The 19,066-nt window shown below is 32.1% G+C and overlaps 3 protein-coding genes across 4 annotated transcripts; 1 reads left to right on the plus strand and 2 right to left on the minus strand.

Annotated features, from left to right (window-relative positions):
- The first annotated feature begins 4,152 nt into the window (after positions 1–4,152).
- LOC113862692 (rho GTPase-activating protein 2-like) lies at positions 4,153–7,155 on the plus strand. The gene is made up of 4 exons (XM_027495818.1): positions 4,153–4,740; positions 5,381–5,501; positions 5,611–5,961; positions 6,141–7,155. Exons 1-4 carry the CDS (start codon positions 4,427–4,429, stop codon positions 6,735–6,737), a joined length of 1,383 nt encoding a protein of 460 aa, XP_027351619.1. The 5' UTR covers positions 4,153–4,426; the 3' UTR covers positions 6,738–7,155.
- A 1,189-nt stretch (positions 7,156–8,344) lies between these two features.
- LOC113860987 lies at positions 8,345–8,716 on the minus strand. Its single transcript, XM_027493577.1, has one exon. It carries the CDS (start codon positions 8,714–8,716, stop codon positions 8,345–8,347), a length of 372 nt encoding a protein of 123 aa, XP_027349378.1.
- A 4,218-nt stretch (positions 8,717–12,934) lies between these two features.
- On the minus strand, positions 12,935–19,066 carry LOC113861854 (RNA-binding protein BRN1-like). 2 transcript variants are annotated; one of them, XM_027494925.1, is made up of 9 exons: positions 18,758–19,052; positions 18,556–18,638; positions 15,846–15,897; positions 15,577–15,702; positions 15,408–15,487; positions 14,083–14,262; positions 13,572–13,905; positions 13,269–13,412; positions 12,938–13,191 (listed from the first exon to the last, which is right to left on the minus strand). In XM_027494925.1, exons 1-9 carry the CDS (start codon positions 18,924–18,926, stop codon positions 13,064–13,066), a joined length of 1,296 nt encoding a protein of 431 aa, XP_027350726.1. In that variant the 5' UTR covers positions 18,927–19,052; the 3' UTR covers positions 12,938–13,063. The 2 variants fall into 2 exon arrangements, with proteins under 2 accessions (XP_027350727.1, XP_027350726.1); XM_027494926.1 differs by having other exon boundaries at positions 12,935–13,905; positions 15,598–15,702; positions 18,758–19,066.

Below are 19,066 nucleotides of genomic sequence, written 5' to 3' on the forward strand. Positions count from 1 at the left end.
CATTAATAACATTTTTATCATTTTTTAAAGGTATATCACAAAGCAAAACTGCAAATTAACGGTTTCATCATGGACATGTTTCTTGGCACCTTCATTGTAAAAAAGGTTCAAAGATGGATCTTGATCCATTTTTCATTTCAAGTGAAAAGCCTGATACTGAATAAGTGGCGGCCTGTTCCAATTGTGTGTTACATACCCAGTAAATGCATTTAGTTATTTTGTTTCAATTGTTGATTCTCAATATAACTTGAGTAATTTCATGCTTGCATGTTAGTGTTTATCAATCAGAGGAAACTCATGCTCTTCAGGGCCATAAGCTGTGCTGATCAAACCCTCTTACTAAGCTCTTTGGTTTGACTGCCATAATCTATCTTTAATAAGGTTAGAAATTAAATAATATTTTTTAATTTTAAGAATTAAATTGATTCATACTTTATAATTTTGATATTTTTATGCTGACCACTCACCAGCCATGGTGTTCTTCAATAATAATTATGGTACCTGTAACCTGTTTGAGTTTACACACTTATCAAGGCATGTTTTATGAGGAGCGAATTATCAATTCTCCATAATTTCGTTATAAGAGCTCTACAAACAGGTCAATATTGACTGTTTTGGATATTCCATGAAACCGAGTTTATAGATGAATCCTGAGTTACGAGGCATTTAGAACGGAGTTTTAGGGAAGTAAGAAAATTTCAAATTCAATTAACATTAAAACAAACTCATTAACAATCGAATCTAATTCAGTCTATTAAAACGAGAACTGAAACTTCAGTTATATTTTTCATCACTCTTATATAATTGTTTTTTTTATCTCCATTTATTTTCATTCCTCTCTTTTTCTTACACTTAACTTAGCTTTTATTTTTTTAAACGTACAAAATTTGTTTAAATTATTATAATTTGTTTAAACAAAATTTATAAAATACATTTAAATTAAATAAATTTGCTTAAACTAATTTTACAAAAAAAATTATCATTTTCTGTAAATACTTATTTATATTTTAAGTCGTATATTATATATTCAAAATAAGGAGAAAAATGCGAAGTTTAGTATTCAATTAAAAACATGTCAGTTTGCTATGATTCACATACGCTGTATTTGTTCAACAAAATAAATGGAAGTGAAAATTGAATAAAGAATAATGTTAGCAATAGTATATTTTTATCATTAATTAAAAGTTATTAAAAAATAAACAAAGTATGAAACAAAAATATTAATTTAAAGATATAAAAAAACAAAGCTTATGTAATTTTTATAATTCTGAATAAATAATAAAAAGTTAGTATTACTTATAGGATAATGAATGTTGATACAATTTAATAATGACCAAATTTATGCCCTCGTAGATTTGTGAAATTGAGTTTTATTCCTAAAGCAGGGGCCTTGTGTAAGCATTTCTTTAAATGTTTTCAAAGGTTTTATTTAATTTATACATTTAAAGAAAATAACACATTTTTCAGACAAAATCAAAGTCTTGAACTCAATTTTTGTTAATGACCAAGCTTTGTTCCACTTTCAATGCAAATAGACGCTACACATTTTGTTACGTTTCAGTAAGTTTCGAAATTTAGCTCATCTGAACTTTTATTGAGATAAACCAAACAAACTAGTTAAGTAAAATTCAGGACTCATTTATTTTAAGATTATGTAAATTTTATTTTAATATTAAAAAAAACAGTAAATAGAATTGAAGAACAGTGCAAGACTTCTATAAAAAAAAAATCGATACAAAATCGACAGAATCAACTATCTCATTATGAATGATTTAATGGCAGATACGACAAAGAAGTGAAAAGGATTACAGCTAAGGTTTCGAGTTTAAAGCAAAGAAATATTGCATATACCATAACCATGTGCCCAAGAACCGAATAAAAGGACCCAGTAAGTAGGACCCTATTATTATTCAAAAAATGTATACAAGTAACAGGTGGAGCCTTCCCATTGGCCCTGTAATCGATCGAAAATATTTGATGTATAATTCAAAGTGAATATTTTAAATGTTATCATATGTAACATAAATTTTAAATAATTTAAAAAAAAACTCATAATTGGTTGACATTAAAAAAGCCTAAGGGAACTATAATTATGTTTCTTTTAACACACTGAAGGAACGAGAAGCAAATAAAAATGAAGGGAAAATTTAGAAGGTTATTGGAAGGTGTCACATAAAAGCATTTAGAATATGTAACGTAAACGTTTGTGATTGCAATAAGCTTCCCATAAAGCATTTAGAATGTGGTATAAAGGATGCATATACTTAGCTGGACATGAAAAGGTGCATCCAATAAGAAGAAGAAGAAGCAATAAAGGAAAAACGATCATCTTCTTTTTTCAACGGTCTTCCATAAAATTCGAATTCCACTGTCCAAGCAATGGTACATAGTTTTCTATGATTCTTGGAAATTGATAACTTGTCCTTGCGCCAGCCATCAGAGTATTTGATTATGTTCTTCATTATTAAATTCCATTATTCTTATAGACAAATCAAATCACTTTTACACATTCATGTTTTTTTTGGCTCACTCACTAACAGGTAGCAAATGATATCACTTTTTTGGCTATAAAGACTATAGGGTTAACGGGTTCTCAATTATTTATCAGTTTTTAAGAAATATTATTTCTTAAAAATAGTACGACTTTTAATTTTAGTCGTTTTTCTTTATTTTACAAAAACATGAGAATAAAATTTTATAAGAATCAAAACTGAAAACTGAAACATTTTTAAGATTTAATAATTTATATAAGTAGATTTTAACCCCTGCTTTGTTTCTAATTTATATAAATAGTCAAACGAAAAAAAAAGGATTTTTAATAAATAAAATGTTAAATTCAATGTTGGATTTTCTTTTGAGAAATTAAAAATGATAGTTTTTATTTTTTAAAAATTCTTATTATGTTGGAAATACACAAAATTAATAGATATTATTCTTTTTAATAAATAATATTATTTTTATATGTTTAGAATCAATCGAGAACTATTATTAATAAATTTATTTTAATATTTTTTTTACTATGAAAAGGTAAATTTTTAAAAAAGCATGAAAACAAAGAAATAAGTAATTTTTTATGTTATTTGAATCAGAAAAAGTAGAAGAGAATGAAAAATTTATTTACTTATTTGATTGGATATTATATAAATATGTTTTTATCCTTTATATAAAACAATGCACAGTTTAATTTATTATCAAATAGGTGTATGTGGAAAAATTAAGGTATTTATTTATTGTTTCATTCATCCTTCAAATGTTATCTCGAATAGAGAGAAAACAAAATTGTGGGATCTATGGTAAGTCCTGAATTTTTTATTTATTGTTTCCATAAATAAAAATAAGGTATTTATTTATTGTTTCATTCCTGAATTTGTTCTAATTTCCAAATACGAGAAGTCCTTAAATTTGACTCCGTTTATTTTTATCACTTTCTTTCGAATTCAAAATTCATGATATACTTGAAAGTCCAAGTGCAAAATGCATGGAGAAGGAAGGAAAAGTTTGTCATTCAAAATTATTCCTCTTTTGCACAGCAATAACCAAAATATCAGTGATTAAGAAGGAAACAAAATAATATGCAGCAAATTTTAGACATGTACTAATAATCACTTCAACCATCTCATAATTGTTTAGTAAATTTATAACATCATTATTTTATGAACTTGCTTGATCAAAACGGGATTTAATTAGGAAACGGGCTTATTTCATTAGTTTATGATATAGTTTTTTAACACTTGAATTTATATCCCATAAGTTATTTTTTTACCTTCAACGTTTTAGTGTTTTTGTTTTCCATTTATTGTCTCCTTCAACATTGTACTATTTATTTCAATAGTTTATTTTCGTTATTATTACACCATTTAACTATGTTTCATTTTGCAAAAAAATATCTTACCTTGAAAAGAATGACAATAATTCAAAGGAAACTAAAACAACCAAAAATTATAATAACTTTATATATATATATATATATATATATATAATTATTTAGTTGAATAAGTTAATTTAACAGGTGTCAACGTTGTAAGAGAATTAAAAAAACAATTGTTGAGTTGAAGACAAAAGATGGAGTTAAATGTTAAATGGGGATAGACACGAAGGTCAAAAAGGACAGAGTACTGTTAGATAAAGTTAGCCTCTCAAACAAAATTTGAAACGAGTGGCCGTTGCGCTTCAAAGTTCACGAGGCAGATAAAGAAAGGAAGAGAGCTACATAAACATTAAACATAAACACAAACACAAACATAGTAACTACTAATGCATTCGGAAACAAACTCATCCTAAGATTTAAAATCTGTGTCTCCCACTCTTCACTCCCAATCCAAACAAAATATAAAAATACATCTGTCGCCACTCGTCCATTTAAGAGAGAGAGATAATAGAGAGAGAGAGAGAGAGTGTGTGTGTGTGTGGAAGGAAGAAGATAAGAATGACAGGGCCAGTGATGGTGACAAAGGGTGGAGGATGCGGTGGCGGGAAGGGAAGGAGAGGAGCAAGAGAAGGCGAAGAAGACCAAAACCAGGCCTCGCCGGTGGCGGTTCTGTTGGCGGCGCTAAGAAAATCGATGGTGGCGTGCAGCGTCGACAGTCCGGATGACGTCATCTCCGCCGTGCATCCTATGGAGATTGGATGGCCCACCAACGTTAAACATGTCAGCCACGTCACCTTCGATCGCTTCAATGGCTTTCTGGGTCTTCCCCTTGAGTTAGAGGTTGATGTACCCGCTCCTGTTCCCAGTGCTAGGTACTTCTTCTTTCTTTCCACTCTATTTCAAATGGGGTTTGCTTAAAACGCTTAAAGTTTATTTTTTTCAATTGTTTTTTTTTCCTGCTTAGAGATTTCATTGTTGGTGGGTTTGTTTCTGTTTTTCTTCTACGTTTCTAATGTCTGAGTTGACGGAGGAATGCTTCAAACAAGAGTAATGAGGCTTCTCATTATCCTTCGATGAGGTTCTTGTTATGTTGTGTGGAGGAATGGGGGTGCCAATTTAAAAAGTTAATAGTTAGTTGCATTAAAAGCAATTTAAAGTTTGCTTTTATTTGCTGAAAAGTGTGGGTAACGGTAATATATGATTTAAAAGTTCTCATATTTTCTTCAGCTTTTGCGTGTACAGTGTACTTAGTAAAATGCAAGCAAGCCATTTTGCCCGACTAGGATTGAGGATGTTTTGGTTTCAAATAAGCAAGAGTTGTTTACTGAACTGTGTACTATTATATGTTTATTTAACGTTTCTTATGAATTATGAGGTGTTTGCTACAATTAAATTTTTAGAAAATTTTTGACTCGTGTCATTTTCTCCTTCTTCCCTAAAGTTTATCTAGCAAGGTTTTATTTAATTCTTTTTCCGTACTCTAATGTGATTTGTCATCACCAACACTTGCAGTGTCAGCGTATTTGGCGTCTCAGCTGAATCAATGCAGTGTTCGTATGATTCCAAAGGAAACAGTGTCCCCACTATTCTATTGTTAATGCAGGAGAAATTATACTCTCAGGGAGGCCTAAAGGTAGGTAGCAAATTTGTGATATACTTTGTCATTTATAGCAACTGCTACTGCGTTGTGAGAATGTATCATTGACTATAATTTTTGTTGTCTCTTCTGAATGAATTTTCAGGCTGAAGGAATATTTCGCATAAACCCTGAAAACAGTCAAGAGGAGCACTTGAGGGAGCAGTTGAATAGGGGCATTGTGCCAGATGACATTGATGTCCATTGCTTGGCTGGCCTAATTAAAGCATGGTTCCGAGAGCTTCCTTCGGGAGTGCTTGATGGACTATCCCCAGAGCAAGTTCTTCAGTGCAGCACAGAAGAAGAATCTGTTCAGCTTGTGAAGCAGCTAAAGCCAACTGAGTCAGCCCTGCTCAACTGGGCCATTGATCTAATGGCCGATGTTGTAGTAGATGAGGAGTATAACAAAATGGATGCAAGAAACATCGCAATGGTCTTTGCTCCAAATATGACTCAGGTACGTTTCCATATTCCTTTTCTGTTTGAAATTTGAATCATTAATATTCTTAATGTGCTTGATCTTCTTTTACATAAGACAATCGTAATACTTTGTTGTTATATAGTTAACATGACAACCGTGCAAACTAGGAAATTGTGTATTCTTAATTCGCAATTTTTGTTTGTCTCCTGAAACAGATGTCTGATCCACTAACTGCCCTGATGCATGCGGTCCAAGTGATGAATTTACTGAAGACTCTGATACTAAAGACGCTTAGAGAGCGCGAAGAAACAGCTGCAGCAATAGCAACATGTTCACCAATGTCATTTCATTCATCAGATCGTGAATCTGAGGATGAATATGATAGTCAGCAAGAAATGGATACCAATGGTGAATTGAGAGAGACCAAGTTAGATTATGATGATAGCAGTGAAGAGGAAGGGGTGGGTGCTGCATCTGTAAGTGAGATAGTGGAATGCTTCTTGAAGCGATTGGACGAGAAAACAAAAAGATTTTCAGAAGAACCTGCAGGGTGTTTGCAAAACGAGAAGTTGGAGAGCCCAAGGGCCTCTAGCTATAACTTGGAATCTGCTTTATCATTTACTGATATCAAAACTGGGAATTCATGCTCAAGTTCCACTTGTGGAGATGAGTCAAGAACAACTTTGACTGCTGAGGGGTCATGTGTTGACACAAGTAGTCCATCTATAGGAAGTACAAGCACCAATGATGTGGAGATGATGGATAAATTTACAGATTCTGTTTCACTAGTTCCATTGTTTGCATCTAGTTAAGAAATGAGTTTCTTTTACGCAGTGTTTAAGTACCCTTGTTTTTAGATTTTGTCCCTACAAGCAGGGTTGCTTGTGTAAATTAATTAGGACCCGGAGCAGCTAGTACTAGCAATGTGTTTGTTTATTGTGAATTGTTGGGACGGTTATGTTCAGTTTAGGGCTGAATTTGACCTGATTCTGTGTGTCCCAGTACTAGACAATTCTAACTATGGTACTTGAGATGGGTATCTAAGGAGTAGCTAGTCCATTTAATTTCACATAGGATTAAGTTGTATGCATTGATGAATTCTTAGGAAAATAGGGAGATTGTTCTAGCCTGAAAATGGTGTTTGCTTTGTATCTGTGCATGATTAAAATTTGATGGGAATGAATCCAAATTACATTACTGGTAGCTCAATGTTGAATCCTATTCTAGCCTCCACCATTTTGGAAGTTTGGTTGAATGCACATTACATAAACAAGGTCCACTAACTTGCTCAAATACTTATTTATTTTTAAATTGGTAAAGACAAATTGCTATTTGATTATGTTTGAAATTTAAATATTCAATCATACCTAGTAGTAATATAATGCTAAACTGAGTTGGACAGTAAGTGATTTTCAATTATTCAAAAGATCACGTTGTATTGCAATTATTATTCATTAATTCAAGTCACGAAGGTCCACTAACTTGACCATATACTTTTCTTTTTCAATGGTAAGGCAAGTTGTTCTTTGATAATGTGTGAAATTTGAATATTCGATTATACATATTAGTAATATAGTGCAAAACTCAGTGGAGAATAAATGATTTTTTTAATTATTCTAAAGATCACATGTCATATTCCGATTATTTTTCACTAACACAATTCGTGAAAGTCTCACCAACCGACTTGGAAAGTAATTGATTTTCAAATATTCTAAAGATCACATGTTATATTGCAATTATTATTCACTAAAAAGCTTCAGAGATTCATCAAGATGGGAGGATTTTCAATCGGTGAGCCGAAACTAAACCCAAATACTTTCCTGCCCATTAAGCCTTCCGTGTCTCTGTGCCGTGTCTTCCACATCAAAAAGTCAGAAATCAAGAGAGTATTTCGAAGCACTCCACTTTTCTGAATCTCCTTCACAGTGATACCTGATCATCTGAATTTCAAAAGACTACTGAATCAACCAATTCTGTAGCAAGATTACTACAGGAGTATGCTACACAAATAGTTAAACTATGATAAAAGGTACTTGTTGAATAATATACAATGAAAGGATCATTGATTTATACAAGTACAAACAAACATACCAAAAATTTTATATAAAAAATTCATTTTAAAGTTATTAGAATGATGCTGCAGCCTGTATGTTCCACTATGAATTGTGGAACGAATTGCATAAAAGACCTGAACCTTTGAATGGATAAAAACCATAAAATGTGGTGTAAACAAATCAGTTTATGAATACATACAATTGAAAGCTGTATCTTTTAGACAAGTTTAATAGACCCGTCCCCCACAATCGTCTGTATATATATATATATATATAAGAATAAATGCTTCTGCAGCTAAGCTCCTCTGGGATAGTCATTAAGCCAGAACACATATTCAGAGAGGAAAAAAATCCCATAAACACAATCAAGATGCCAAACAAGCTTCCCAGAAAAGCCTATTCTTTTCCATCTCATCCACCAACTCTTGGCCTGAATCATCAGACACACAGGACTTATTGTGTCCTTGCATCTCATCATCTTCACAATATGAAGTTCCATGAACATCATTTTTCTTCTCATCTCCATCATCATCATTCAAAGACTCATATCCATCTAGCTCAGCAGCACTAAAAGTCTCAGAATTATCATAGCTGCAAGACTGAGCATCATCATCATCAGCTCTGCCAAATTCAAAAGCATGATCACCCATAATGGGACTACAATCAACTTCAGAGTCACCAGTGGCCTCAAGAAGCATACAAGAAGAAGAAACATCATAAGGGTTCTTCATGTCCATCGACCTTGTAGCAACCAGAGGCAATGGTTATCGTTTGATGTCTTGAAATTCTGCAATGTTTGGACCCAAGACAATAAAAGGGCATCTCTCAGCTACTCCAATAACAGTGAAATCAAAAGGCAAACTAGCGGTGTCTTGTGTGATACTTTTTGTGACACTGATGGAGCAATCTTTCAATAAATTTGGCCTCTTATCAGATGGGACTAGTCAATGGTCATTATTAAAGGAGAAGGATTTGCCTCAAATTTGTCATGGTCTTCTAGAGGGTTAGCAACTAGCTTGTCCAATGGTAATTGGGACATGTTCCAACACTCTTCTAGAAGAAATCGAAGACAAAGGAACATGAATGGGAATTATCTTAATAACCACATTTTTTTTCGTACATATTTTGCTTCCGGGTGTCAAAATTCATGGTTCTCAAGTCAAGTTGGATCAATGCATGACTTACTCCAAAAATATTTAATTTTGATTTTGGGAACCAATGGAAGAAAATGACTAAGTCCGAAAAATCTGCCGCACTATTATTAGTATTAGTACTAGTGTTATTGTTTTAGAGATATTTTTAGATGAAGCATAAAAATTAGGGGCAAAACTGAAGTACAGATTGTTTGTGACATTCTCCAACCTTAGGTTGGTATGTTGGCTAATGTTGTTGTCATGTCATGAGCTGATGAATTCCGTGTTTGATAATGCATAGCGAATACACGTTATGGGGTGCATAGCCTGCATGAAACTTAAGGCAGCCAAGTTAGAAAAAATCTTTGGTCACATTTGACCTGTGTTACACTTCCTAATTCCACCGCAAGGGAGAGACAAAGGTTCAATATAAATTATGTAAGGAACTAACCTGCCGCGGGAAAGAGAGAACAGGGTAGGTAGTAGCTTAAAACTATTGAATATAGTAATAAGGAAATAAAGTGTCCATTAAAGAGAAATCATCACCGTTGAGTTGTTCTACATGTGTGAATTAAGTTTCACTGTTCAAGTTGTCTTGCATCAGATTCTACTTTTAAGTTTCTTTGGGGTACGAGATGAGAAATATTATTATCATGAATTGACCCTTCATTTTCAATAGTACTATTATTCATTAATCAATTTTGTTTGTTATACATTACTTGTTACATTTAACCATATTTTTTGATGTCTTTAAATGTTCGTACCTTAAAGAATGTTTATAAAACAATTTTCATATTTATAAGTAAAAATGAGAAGTGGGTTTTTTTTTTAGGTATAATTAATTAACTATATATTATGATTATTTCTTTTTTATATTTGTTTTTTAGGTATATAGTAACATTTAAATTTGTGATTATCTAAACATTTTATCTACACACACCCTATCTGAAGTTATTTTCATTTTGTTTTGCCAAAAATTAAGTGTGAAATATGGATGTGCTCATTGAATATGGGTCCATAGTTGGTGGGTGGCAATTCGTTTCTTTAAAAAATAAAAAATAAAAAATAAAAGAAAGGAAGAAAAAAAATGAAAAGAAAAGTTGTGATAATCAGAAAGCTTGACTTTTGTGGAAGGCACTAGGCGGCCAGCATATATCTGAGAAGCGTGTGGGCAATTGTCATTGCATCAGATGTCTAAAACAAGTTTATGGTGTTCATCATTTATGCCTTCAAAGAATAATTAAAATAGAATGCATATACTTATAATTAATACTAAATTGGGGATGTGTTTAACATATAGTGTATTTTTTCTTTAACTATCAAAAATTATCTTTTCTATTTCGAAAAGGTAAGACATATTAACAAAAGTTTATCTAAATATAACTGAACATGTTAACATCAGCAAATAATTATAAACGAATATTTCTTGAATATCTATAATCATAAATTCATTATTTTAATGGTTCTTTTCTTTGTGATTTTTTTGTGAAAATTTCAAAAATATAGTTTTTTTTTTTTAAATTGCTGTTGACAACTTTTACCTGAAAATTGTCAATAGCAATTTTTTACTACATTTTGTTAATTTTTAAATATTTAATTAATATTTTAAAAATTGTTATTAGTAACTTATTTTTATTTTTAATATTTTTTTAAAAATCACTATTAATAATTTTTGACGCTTTATTACTTTTTCAATTTTTTAAAAAATTTCTGTACTTACACTAAAAAATATTATTGACGGTTTTTAAATCTCATGTTTTTTTTCTTCCATTTCCTGTATAATCCTTCGAACAATGACTTTTTTTTTGTCATCATGTTCCATTTTCTTATTTTCCATAAATATTACTGTTATTGAAATTAATCCCTGTAACAAAATTTTAGAATTTATTCCTTAATATTTATAAAAATAAAATAAAATAAAATATTAGTCATTGTTGCAAAAAAAAATTGTTAGAATTTAATCTTTAATATGAACTAATTTTTTCATTTCTTTAAAATGTTAGAAACTAAATACTGACAAAACTTTTTGATAAAGGCTAATTCTAAAAATAATAGTTATAAGGATAAAAACTTATTTTTGTTTATTGGATAAAAACCTACTTAAACCATAAAAGAAATTACTAGTCATTTAAACAAAAGCTTTGTGTCCATCCTTGTTGTGAGATGCATATTGAATCCCAACGTAAATGATGCCAGCCCAGAGTTCAACTGCAACTTAACTTATATTTGTTTCAAATTATTATTTTTTTAAAATCGTTTTTCAAAAAGTTATTAATTTTTTAAAATAAACTAAACCAAACTTATTAGATATTAATCTATGCTATATTTCATTACCACATATTGTAAATTGCACACGGTAAATGCTATTAACACGTTATTTCCTACAAACATTTTTATTATTAGGTTAACTTCATGGCAGATCTCACTAAATAATTTGGACCTACTCTTCAATTTATAAGATTTATATGAAATTTATCTAATGATAAAAGTATATTATTAACGTTCTTTATTGCAAACTTTGTCAGACTGTATTTGACTCTATTTACATTTTGGATCCAAAAACACATTTTGCACATTATCAATGTTTTGGGAGGCATCTATCTTACATATTAAATTGAATAAATGCGCATAAAATTATTTATTTATTATTATTATCGTTGCTGCTGCTGCTGTGTTTAAAAACCAATTATACATATTTTCAAATTGAATATTTCTTTAAACTTATTTTTTAAAAAGTCTACCTAAATTAATTGTACATACTTTTTACAATTTTAATAATTTAAAATTACTTAATTTTAAATATAATTGTAAGCTACTTTGATATTTGTTTTTTTTTTTTTGTACACGAGAAATAAACACAGCCCAAAGCAACAAAGAAGCAATTGGAGGTTGGGGCCTAATTTTCCAGAAAATGACATGATGTTTCTAATTTTTACTAGCTACATAAGTATCCAACAAGTGTGCATTGGGGGTACGGAGTGGGATAAACAAAGTAATAAAGATATTAAAACACATAGTATCAAAGTGTTCACACCCACATTTTTGGGTTAGGTGAGCCGAAAAAAAAGGAGAGAAATATGAATAAAAAAAGATGTAATGGATTACGTAATAATTAAAAAAGAGACATAGAAGAAAGAAGATAAACGAGAATGAATGTAGAAAAATAAATAAATATAAAAATATAAGAGTTTTAATACCGAAAGTTGCTGATCCATTAACAAGAGCTCCCCAAAAGTTGTAATTACACCTCCGATTCCCACCTCTTAAATACCTGGCTTAAGAATCCCATCGATTTTAATTTTCGCCACATCCGTAGGGGACGAAGCCACTGACCACTGTGTGCGAATACTTACAATTTTAACCAAAATAGATGTCATTTTTAGTTTATAAACTTGCACAATCAAATAAGCTCAATAAATTCTGTAGAACATGTTCAAAAGCACCTCATTAAAACATAATTACATGGATTTCCTATTGAAAAGGTATCCATTACCATTTATTAATCCTAACTAAAAGCCACTGTTCACTTTTGTCACTGCCATTCTCAACGGACGTAATTGATGTAGCAGATATTCATGCAAACTCCACAAAATAGTATGCTTAAATCTCTAATTTTGTTATTAAACATCAAGTAATTAATCTGTCATTTCACGTTTATTTTATGCGCCGTGTGTTATGTTTTATTAGAATCCGCGTTACTTTGCAAATAAGAAAATAAAGCCATGTCCGAAACCCGTGGTTGCTGTCTAAGCTTGCCAAACAAAATTATCATCTCATCCTGAATGAAACTATAAAAGATAATACAATCAAGAGGAGTTGTGAGGAAAAATCAATAAATTAATAATCAATGTCTAAATGAACTTTCATGTTACAGAAATTACAAATTGTATTAACATCAGAGGGATCATGAATTACAATGTGAATTATACAAAATTCCATTGTTCAGCTTCCTCAGTAAGGTTTACCCTGTTTGTTATCCCTCTTAAGCTGGACCTTTAATTTCTTACCTCCTAATTGGCATCCATTCATCATACTGATGGCAGATTGAGCAGCCTCTGGGGAATCATAACTAACAAACCCTGCATACTGGAGCTCATCAAACACAAGCTCCACACAAAACCCACCAAATTCATTAACAAATGGAGCATAGGCTTACCAAAACATTTGCTAACACCGGTTGCTTTATCAACAAAAACTTTAGCACTCAAAACTCTACCAAATGGTTGAAAAGCATTCGCAAGTTCTTGATCCCCAAATTCTTGAGGTATGTGATAAATAAATAGATTGGCACCAGGTGGTCCTAAGTCAGAACATAAAATAATTAGAAATAGAATTATCATCAAGTAACCTTTCTTGCTGTGTGGAAAGAGTGATGATAAAATATAGAAATACATGTATCAACATGCATAAATGAATGGAATCATTTACACCCAAGCACGTATAAGATATAGATAACAACCTTCAACCTGACCCCCAGAATTTTTGCTGGCGCCTGAAGATGCAGCAGAGTTGTTATTTCCACCAGCAGGTGAAACAGAACCAGGAGAACTATTCATAGGCCTTGGACTAATCATTCCTGCAGGATATGCCATTGGATGTTGTAGACCCGGGACAGTAGGATAAGAGCTAACGTAACTTGCAGGAGGCATATGATAATTTCTAGGGTTCATATTGGGGCCAAGATCAGGCCGCATTGCATTTCCTTGGTTCATGTGAGGCATCATATTATGGAAACCAGGTTGATTCTGCATTGGTGGCAAGCGGTATGGCATGATCCCATAACCTCCAGGAGCCTAACAAGAGAAAATGATTATCATCACACATCTCATCAAGAAGTTAGACATGAAACTAACATTAATACACAAATATAAGGGTTCTGATTGTATGAATAACTATGCAGAAGAAACACTGCATGAATTAAAAAATATATGCTAGAAAATAGTCTTGTAGCATATTATAATACAACTAACCTGATAACCATATCCATTATACGGAGGAACATAACTCATAGGTAAGGCTCCAAACAATGACGGGTGCTGGGAATCAGTATGTGGTACATTAGAAGCTTGGGACTGTGCTTTCTGTGCTCTTCGAGCTTGCCTTTCCTTCTCAGTATCAGCCCATTTGACAACTAAGGGAACACTTGAACCCTATGGAAGACAACAAATATCAGATTGCAGTTATCTGAAATAATATACTTGTCAAGTTAGCAAAATCAGTAACAACTTTTGTCATGTAAGAGAAGAGAACATATCAAGCAAACACAAACAAATGACTTTAGTGCTATGCAAACACAGTACAAAAAATAATGTCTAGATGAAGCTTAATGTTTGATCAGTAATCTCACTGGAAGATTTAACGCCCAGAGGAAATGTGATATTTAGTAAATCCTAGTCCAATAGGTTGTGAAAAAGTGAGATGCTAGTTTAACTCCAATATGCCACCATTTTGCAAGTTCATAAGCTTTAATTCAAACATTTTATACATTTCATATATATTGTGATTATATATGCTGACTGAAACCGTGCATAGGGGATTGTGCAAGTGTAATGATCCCAATCTTGAGTTTTATTCAGCTTGGGCACATTTATTGCAAAAATTTAATGAGCACCACAAGCCTAGATTGAGTTTCCCTTTCCAAGCTTGAATCCAGTTCAAGCCTATCATATAAATATAATGAGTCAAGCCTGAGCCCAAAACATTATCTTATACAAACCAATGTAGGAATCACCGACAGCCTTAGATTTCCAAATCGAGACAATGATAAAAAAAAATTGAGATAATAAGTATTGGTGCATCTATAATGAAATCTGAGACACATGATTAAATGTTCACGTCCCTCACCAACAGGATATTTGTGGCTGAATGCCGCTTGAAGGTCCAAAATACTGCAAACACCATTTACAACTAAAATTGTAATTGAGTTTAAAGGCATGCACTTTTCCATTCTACCACACACAAGGAACCAAAAACATGTTATTGAATCTAAAATAGTTCATGTGTATATGACTAATCATGCCATCTTTGACAGGGTTTCAGTTATAAGACATGTCTACGCATATATTACATCAGCAAAATTAATATAGTAACCACTAAGTTGCTAAATATTATTAGTCAGCTAACAATATAGTCCCATCCTGTACATCAAAGCTAATTCTCTCCTTCCTTCCATTAATAAAAGCATAATAGAAGAAATTTTAACACATTGATTATATTGCTCAAACAACTACATCACTACCAAATTAAAAAAAATATATATATAGAAATTCAGGTGATGGTTTTAATAAATACCAACCTCCATTTTATGCTTTCCATTGATTGCCTCCAAGGCAGCAAGAGCCTGTTCTTTGGTTTCATACTTTAAAAATGCACAACCTACCACAAAATAGAACTATGAATAAAGCTTTGTGATTAAGAAACACCAAAGTCCTGTGTAAAGGACGGATTAAGCTACAAATCAGCACCTTTACTCGTTTGCTGAGAACCTCTTAAAATCTGCAAATCCTTTATAGTTCCATACTTGGAGAAAAGTGCAGATACTTCAACTTCAGAAACATTCTTTGGAAGCATGCCAATGAAGAGTTTGTGTTCTGGATTCAAGACAATAGAAAATTACTCATAAAGAGATTACTACAATATAAGAAAGGAATTCTATCACATGAATGATTCTCAAAAATTGATCTGCTAAACAAAATTTGAAGTTAAATAATTAAATAATAGGAATAACTTATACCTAATCTTTCCAACTCGCCATCTGCATACTTCACTTGCAATGGACTAGATGCCTGAATTAGACACAAAACAGGATGATTCCAAGTCAGAACGAGAATAATACCATATCACATCACATGGTTATTAAAGCATCAACTTCCACGACAATATTACTAAGGCTATAGGCTTTGGATAATCAATACATCAAAATTTTCAGTTGTATTCAGTTTTTTATGCATATTTAGATCACAGCCATCTGGAACAATCAACAAACACAATTAATCATGCACACAGAAGCCAGACTTTTGATATTAGTGACAAACTGAAAGTGGAGCATGACCTAGTAGGGACTAGGGCATCAGCCAGTAAATAAATTACTTAGGTAAAAAATCCCAAAAATGCATAGAAATATCTTTGGAAAGAAACAAACACTGACAAAATGATTTTCTATTGGACTACTAAATTCTTAACTAATGACATGTTCCCCAGGCCACACTTTTGTGAACAAACTGAGGCTGATGTTTACACACAATTCTAGAATTATTTTTTCAATAATTACATATTTGATTTCTACTTGCAAACATAGTTATCAATAACGAACTATAGTGGTGCTATAGTGGAGCGGCCACAAGGTGCTACAAAATTTGAGTGGTGGAACATTTTCAACAGTGGCTGCAGCAGCTGTCATAGCTGTAAAAATAGCAGCCATAGCAGTGCCAGAGTGAAGTTTTTAAAAAAAGAACGATTTTACTCTAAAAAAAAGCATTGTTTTGGGGGATTTTGTTAGGGGCAATTTTGACATTTCTCTCCCCCTTTGCAGGATTTAAAAATTCTTAATTGGACATTGTTTCCCTCGCTTTAATCTACTGTGCAACACCAACACTGCAACTAGTTGTATCATTTTGCATTTTTTTTTTTTAACTTTTATTGTCATTTACTCGTACTTTTTATTAAGACCTATATATATATATATATATATATATATATATATATAATTTTTTTTTAATCTTGAATATGTCATATTTTTTAGTTTCAAAATTTTTTAGCATTTATATGTATATAATATACTTAATTTGTATATAAATTTTTAAAATTGTGGCCATCCTACTATAGCATTTCTGGTGTCAGCCACAACACATTGCTATCTGAGCTGATATTTGAGATTGTTAACTATGCTTGCAAAATCTTAAACAGCTATATTTCTGGGCAAGGTTCAATTTACTAATTGATCAAGGCCAGGACAGTTATGTAAGGTGTCTCCTGATAGGATGTTTAGGGCATGTTTGGTATGAAAACCATGTTCTTTTTTCCCCCTACTTTCAGTAATAATCACAAAAATGCCACATGATTTTCCCTTCATTTCTTAGTTTCAAATATTTATCCTGGAATTGGTGACAATAGGCCAAATCTTTAAAAATAAGAAACAAAGAGGAAACAAACAAGGTGGCATTGTTGTAATTATTAGTAAAAACAAAACATGTTTTTCCAAACCAAACATACACTTAAATTCTCAATCATTAAGGGTGACAAAAAATTATAATGATCCTCTTCTTTATAAATGAATGAAAAATTAATGATGCATCCTGCTTGCATTACATCACATGACATATATCTATTAATTAATAAAAAAAAATAAAATTAAAATAGTGGTACATACACTTATAATTATAATTAATAAATAAACATCATGAAAATGAAAATAAATTATAAAATATTTTTATTTTTTGTCCATTGACTTGCATTTCTTTTTTATTTCCTGATGTTAAACATCAATGATATTAATGTTAAATGAAATATTAAGAACAAAATAGAAAATCAACTAAGATTTTGAGTATACATCTACAAGATAACTCATCTCAGGCTTGTCACACCTAACAAGCAGGGCACACAACTGAATCTTAAGCATGACATTTGTGATATAATGGTTGCAAATGACACTACTATTTTTGAAGAATGTTAGGGGCAGGGCAGTTATGATAAGGCAGCTGAATCAATAATAAGCCCCTTCTCTAAATGTATTTATTAATTAACAAAAATTAAATGCAATAGTCATATGTAGTTAGGTACACTTATAAGAATAATAAATGAACATATTACAATAACAAAAATACTTTATAAAATAGTGTTCTATTTCCTGATGCTAATAAGAATCAAGGCCTAAGACCTTAACGATATTAATGTTAGAAGAAATATTAAGAATAAAATAGAAAATCAACCAAAATAGTATAATTATATACGTCAAAGTCCAAGATAAGTTATTTCAGGCTTGTGATGCCTAACAAGCAAGGCTCAATATAACAGTGACACTCTATAAGCTCAACCCCCTCTCCTCCTGAACAAAAAAAATGTAAACAAAATCCTTCCGACTAAAATAACTGATATAATGATTGATTTCCATTGAAATCCAAACTTAACCCAGGGGGATTCCAGTGACCAACATGAAAATACACCACAATGTATAACACTTAGAAGCTGTAAGAGCGAGTTGAGTCGGTTACCCAAATATAGTAAGTAGCACCACAAAAATTGCTAAAATTAGACACACGTTCTTGCCCAATCAAGCCACTCATTACTAAGATGTAGTCGTCAGCATCAATAACTATTATAGTAGCATCACCCATTCACATCAATGCATCATATCATTCCACCAAAACGGATCACTTTCATTTCAACACGGTCGTAAAAGCAAAAAAGAAAATCAATAAAGAGAGCGTGAAAATCGCAGCACCAACCCCTGGTAAAGTTTTCCTATTATGACACGCATTGACGGCCTTATCAGCCTCTTCCCTGGATGGACAAATCACAAAGCAACAACCTGCGACGGAAACGGAAAATTAGGGTTGCAACGAGACATGTGGCGCGAATGCCGGAAAATAAGGAAGCGACTACGGAGAATGCGAGTTTGATACTGAGTATTAGGGTATGAAACGGTACCTCGTGAAGCGCGTGTGGCTTTGTCCTTGATGATGTTGACTTCGTCGACGAGTGCGAACTCCTTGAACATTGCAAGCAGTTCCGATTCCGTCATGTGCTTCGGCACTTGCCCTACGAACAGTTTTACACTTTCTTCGCTAGATTTACTCTCTTCCTTCCCTTCCGCCATTAACAGCGCTTCTCTTTCTCTCTCACTCTCTCTCTCTCTCTCGAATTCGCTCTCAGATTTGTTTTCGTGTTTTTGGGGTCGTCGCTGCCAAATTGGGGACTCTCTCGCGATGGCAAACTTGGATCTTCAATTCATTGCAT

The sequence above is a fragment of the Abrus precatorius genome, unplaced genomic scaffold (genome assembly GCF_003935025.1).
Source record: "Abrus precatorius isolate BTA unplaced genomic scaffold, Abrus_2018 Scaffold3, whole genome shotgun sequence".
Lineage (NCBI taxonomy): Eukaryota > Viridiplantae > Streptophyta > Magnoliopsida > Fabales > Fabaceae > Abrus > Abrus precatorius.